At 35.9% G+C, this 4,518-nt stretch overlaps 2 protein-coding genes across 2 annotated transcripts; both read left to right on the forward strand.

Annotated features, from left to right (window-relative positions):
* Nucleotides 1–606: 606 nt before the first annotated feature.
* On the forward strand, nucleotides 607–1,807 carry LOC122065513. Its single transcript, XM_042629317.1, has 3 exons — nucleotides 607–997; nucleotides 1,188–1,262; nucleotides 1,347–1,807. Exons 1-3 carry the CDS (start codon nucleotides 607–609, stop codon nucleotides 1,805–1,807), a joined length of 927 nt encoding a protein of 308 aa, XP_042485251.1.
* Nucleotides 1,808–2,246: 439 nt separating this feature from the next.
* On the forward strand, nucleotides 2,247–2,936 carry LOC122065514. The gene is made up of 2 exons (XM_042629318.1): nucleotides 2,247–2,371; nucleotides 2,487–2,936. The coding sequence occupies exons 1-2, from the start codon at nucleotides 2,309–2,311 to the stop codon at nucleotides 2,934–2,936; spliced, it is 513 nt and encodes a 170-aa protein (XP_042485252.1). The 5' UTR covers nucleotides 2,247–2,308.
* The last annotated feature ends 1,582 nt before the right edge of the window (nucleotides 2,937–4,518 follow it).

Below are 4,518 nucleotides of genomic sequence, written 5' to 3' on the forward strand. Positions count from 1 at the left end.
CAATATTTGATATGGTAATTAGTAGAGCATTATTATGGATAGAAATTAGTTTAGGGTATATCATGGAATAAAAATTTCAGGTTACATTTTGATCTGGCAGATTCAAAGAATGGTTTTGCAGAGATTTTTTTTTTTAGGTTCCTTAATCAATTTTGTCTTGAGTGGTTGTTATGGTGAAGTAATGGAAGTTGTAGTTGTTGGTGGTAATGGACTTAGAGGGAATGCTTGTAGGAGTATAAGACAAAGGAAAATGGGTTTCTGTGTCTAAAACTTTCTACTAGAAATGAAGAGGAAGAGATTACTATTACCTGTGAATCACTTGTGAAAAGCCCCTTGTGAGACCAAGTTGTTACCTACCAATGGAAAGTTCTCTTGATCCTGACGACCTTATTATTGTTGATCCTCATTATGCTTTAGTTTCTAAGATACATCATCTATTATATTCATAAGCATTTCATTTGAATTCTTTTGTTTGAAAGCCTAAAATTTTTAATTCGTTCTTTCTTTCTTTTAATAGTTTTAATTTCTCCTTTTTGAATACATATAAATGCATTACTGGTTTTTTGAAGTGCTTGTTTAATTCTAAATTGTAGATTTACGTAAAAAATGGATAGTGATGATGAATATGATGAGTATTATCAGAGACGCAAGAAAGTAATAATATTTGCGGCTACTGAGACACAACGAATCATTGGACATACTGACAGGACATGTCGAAACATGATAAGAATGAGTCGAAAGGCGTTCTTTAACCTATGTCAAGTGATGCGTGCCAAGGGTCTTTTGTATGATACAATTAACGTTCAAGTGGAGGAACAAGTGGTTATTTTTTTATATGCAATCGGTCACAATTTTAAGAACCGCGTCCTCTTACATTTGTTTGGGCATAAAGGTGAAACTATTAGCCGGTATTTTAATCATGTTTTGGGAGCAGTTCTCAAACTGTACCCGGTATTGTTGAAGCCTTCAAGTACCGTAACACATGAGCGAATAGCAGGTAACCCATAAGAGCTTTTACCCTTACTTCAAGGATTGCATTGGAGCCATAGATGGATCACATATCCCTGCATGGGTACCAATTGCTCAACATCGAACATTTCGTTATAGGAAGGGAAATATATCGCAAAATATCCTAGCAGTTTTTGATTTTGATATGAAGTTCAAATATATACTTTCTGGTTGGGAAGGATCAGCATCTGATTCACGAATATTAGATGACACCATTCACAGAGAAGGTGAGGCAAAACTACCAGTTCCTAGAGGTAAATTCTATCTTGTAGATGCAGGGTTTGCAAACTAGAAGGGGTTCTTAAGACCCTACTGTAACGTTCGATATCACTTGAAAGAGTGGAGAAATTCGAATGTTTCACCTGCCAACAATAAAGAATTGTTCAACTTGCGTCATTCAAGATTACGTAACATAATTGAGCGAGTTTTCGGACCGTTGAAGTCAAGATTCAAGATTTTGAAAAGCCAATCAGAGTATCCTTTCAAGACTCAGGCTAGGATTGTACAAGCTTGTGTTATGATACACAATCATATCCTTACCCAAAATAGTGTTCAAGAAGAAGAGGAATGGCTTGAACAGGAGAATGTAGTTACAGGTGAGAATACTAATGAAGAAGCAGAAGACAATGATGAAAATAGTGATGAGGATTCTGACGTTGATGATGAAGATGATAACTTTGATCAAGATCAATTCCGAGAGGAGATGGTTGATTATATGTGGAATAATTGGATGGCAGGAGATGATTCAGATGAAGAAATGCATGATTCTTCATATGAATCACAAGAAGATACAAACTGAATCCATTTATCTTTTGTCCTAACTACTTAAACTAGACTTGGTTTCGTTTTAAGATTTTGTAATTTGAACTACATGAACATGGTTTGTGTGTCTTGGCTTGTAATAAATTTTTTCAGTTCATGGTTTGACTATTAATATGCGTTCTTTGGAATATTATGCTTTTTTTTTATGGTTACAGTTATTTCCGTGCTTCTTTTTTTTTGGGTTGAATATTTGATATCAGGATTCATTGTAGCAAAGATGGCCGCAGTTGAGGGTACTAACTCAAAAATTGCTACATGGCCTTCTGAGATATCTCACTAATTTTTGGAGCATCTTCTACACCAACAACAAAGGGGAAAGAATGGAGATAACGGGTTGAAAAAAGAACAATTTCAAGTAGTCTCAACTGAATTATATGATAGATTTCATATGACATATGACTGTGGACAATGCTGCAATCACTACAGGATATGGAAAGCAAGGCTGAAGTCGCTTGTTGACTTGCAAAAAAATAGTGGAATGGGTTGGAATGACCATGAGAAGCGGTTTGATGCACCACAACATATGTGGAATGAATTCAAGGTTAATTAAATGTTTGATGCATTATTTCTAGATTGTTAGAAAGGTATACTAAAGGTAACGTTAACAGTTTACTATTCTGACAATCCAAGAGTTAATTATATTTTTTTTTTTTTAGAAAAAAGAGCAAAGATTTTGGAAAGAGCATAAAGTGCTTCCTATTCACCTACAACTTGTTGAATGGCTGCGTAATGAAATTGCCACCAGAGCTGGATCTTCACACCCATCCGATGCAGTCAATGAGGACCATCCTTACAATCCCGTGCCAATTGATGAAGAAATTAGCTTGGACAATTATGATGCTATTGATGATAATGTTGGTGAAAGTGCCCATTATACTCCCAATGCAAGTAGCAGTCGTTCCCGTGGTAGGCCTAGTTCAGGGGTAACAAGTAAAGAGAAGAAGAAGAAAGGAGGTGCAGAGAATGTTAGTAGTCCTTTGAATGTGATAGCCAATGCAATTGTGGAGATGGCCAAGCAAGACCCCCGGAAGGAAGTTGCAAAAAACTTATGTATTGAGATTGATGCACTTCCAGGAGTTGAATTTGATGAAAAAATTGTGTGCTAAACAATTCTTCATGCAACATAAGGAATTGGCTCCCATCTTCTTGAATGCCAATGAGGCAGATAAGCCTAAGGTGTTTGAACACTACATGAAGAATATCGAAGATGGTGGTCAAGATTGAGGAGGTGTCGCTTTATTTATTTATGATTAGTGTGTTGTTTCAAAACATGAGTAGATATTAATTAGACAATTTATGACAAACATTTGAAATGCTTATTTTGGTGATGTAATATTGACTCGATTTTTGAACTCTCTCATTTAAATTGATCAGCAGGTGATTGGTAAGCTTCTGTAAGAAGGTATTATGAGTTTTATTGGAAAGTAACATAGTTGGATGTCTGTTTATCTAGAATACTCATAGAAATATATGGTAAATTAGTTTTTGCCTTGGTGTGTGATCCTTCATGGGTCATCTGATTCTGAAGAGCAAAGCTGCAACAATAAATTTAGGAGCATACTAACAATTTCTTGATCTGTTGATTCTCCAACATTCTCTATTTTGAAAATATCCAGATTCATTTTGAAAATTTTGTACTCTTTAATATTGGGGAGGGGCCTTTTGGTTGAGTATGTGACTCTGTGAATTGTGATAAATGGCCACTGCAGACATACACTTCAGTGTCGTAGCTTAATGTTTATTTAGGGTGGGCGAAGGCTGAGGGGAGAGGATGAATCATATTTAGTGGAAAAGTCCTTTATCTCATTATTTTTCCTGCCCTTTTTTCCAAGCCTATGATTCATATTCTGTTTGGGTTATTATGTTTAGATTTGATTGCCTGCCTTCTATATTCCTCTTGTTGATAAATCCATGTTAATATGCTGTGGTAACTTTTCTTTTGGTTGGATGGCTTTTTTAGTGAAGATTGTACTTTCTGTTTCTTAGTTTTATGTTTAATATTCTCTTTTTTCATATTTATCTAACACTAACATTTCTTGATTGGATTAATAATATTGGTGAAGTGAAATGTGTTTCTCATGGGTTCAGTAGGATTTAACCTTTGGAATGACTTGTGACTTGGATTTGTGAAAAAAATTGCCTAGGGTGACAATGTTCCTGCTCCCTTCATGACTTTTGAAGCCACTGGTTTCCCTCCAGAGATACTCAGAGAGGTACATTTTGGTATTTTACTCCTGCAATCAAATGTTCTAAATTTTCAGGTTGGTCAGCCAATCTATATGGTTGACAACTTACATTTGTTTATTTATTTATTTTTTATTTTTTCTTATTGCATTGAAGTTTTTTTTACTCAACATTTATTGATGTTTAAACTCATCTATTTTCCGTTGTCGCAAGTGCGATATTTGCTCCAGTATTGGAGCATATGTCGTATGCTGCGTTGCTATGTGCATCCTGATACACAGCAACTGCTCTGTCCTTTGGGGGCTGCAAAATAAATAGTTGGAGCCTTTTCTGGACAGGTTGGGAGGGTGGTGGGCCCTGCTTCCAAATGACCCATGATGAGGGTGGGGTTTTCCAGCTACTTCACTCCGCCACATGGTCTGAAATGCCCATTTTGCTACCTCAAGTTGCTTCAGTAAGCGACTGCATACACATGGGGTTGTCTTTGGATTTTTATTTTCTTTA

Source organism: Macadamia integrifolia, unplaced genomic scaffold, assembly GCF_013358625.1.
Source record: "Macadamia integrifolia cultivar HAES 741 unplaced genomic scaffold, SCU_Mint_v3 scaffold2046, whole genome shotgun sequence".
In the NCBI taxonomy this organism is placed as follows: Eukaryota; Viridiplantae; Streptophyta; class Magnoliopsida; order Proteales; family Proteaceae; genus Macadamia; species Macadamia integrifolia.

What these genes read in the sequence shown, in the direction of transcription:
- LOC122065513 (XM_042629317.1), top strand. Translation starts at nt 607, where the DNA reads ATGGATAGTGATGATGAATATGATGAGTATTATCAGAGACGCAAGAAA. An exon ending in AACACATGAGCGAATAGCAG is followed by an intron (nt 998 to 1,187) that starts GTAACCCATAAG and finishes CTGGTTGGGAAG; the next exon opens with GATCAGCATCTGATTCACGA. An exon ending in AAAACTACCAGTTCCTAGAG is followed by an intron (nt 1,263 to 1,346) that starts GTAAATTCTATC and finishes ATCACTTGAAAG; the next exon opens with AGTGGAGAAATTCGAATGTT.
- LOC122065514 (XM_042629318.1), top strand. Translation starts at nt 2,309, where the DNA reads ATGGGTTGGAATGACCATGAGAAGCGGTTTGATGCACCACAACATATG. An exon ending in ATATGTGGAATGAATTCAAG is followed by an intron (nt 2,372 to 2,486) that starts GTTAATTAAATG and finishes TTTTTTTTTTAG; the next exon opens with AAAAAAGAGCAAAGATTTTG.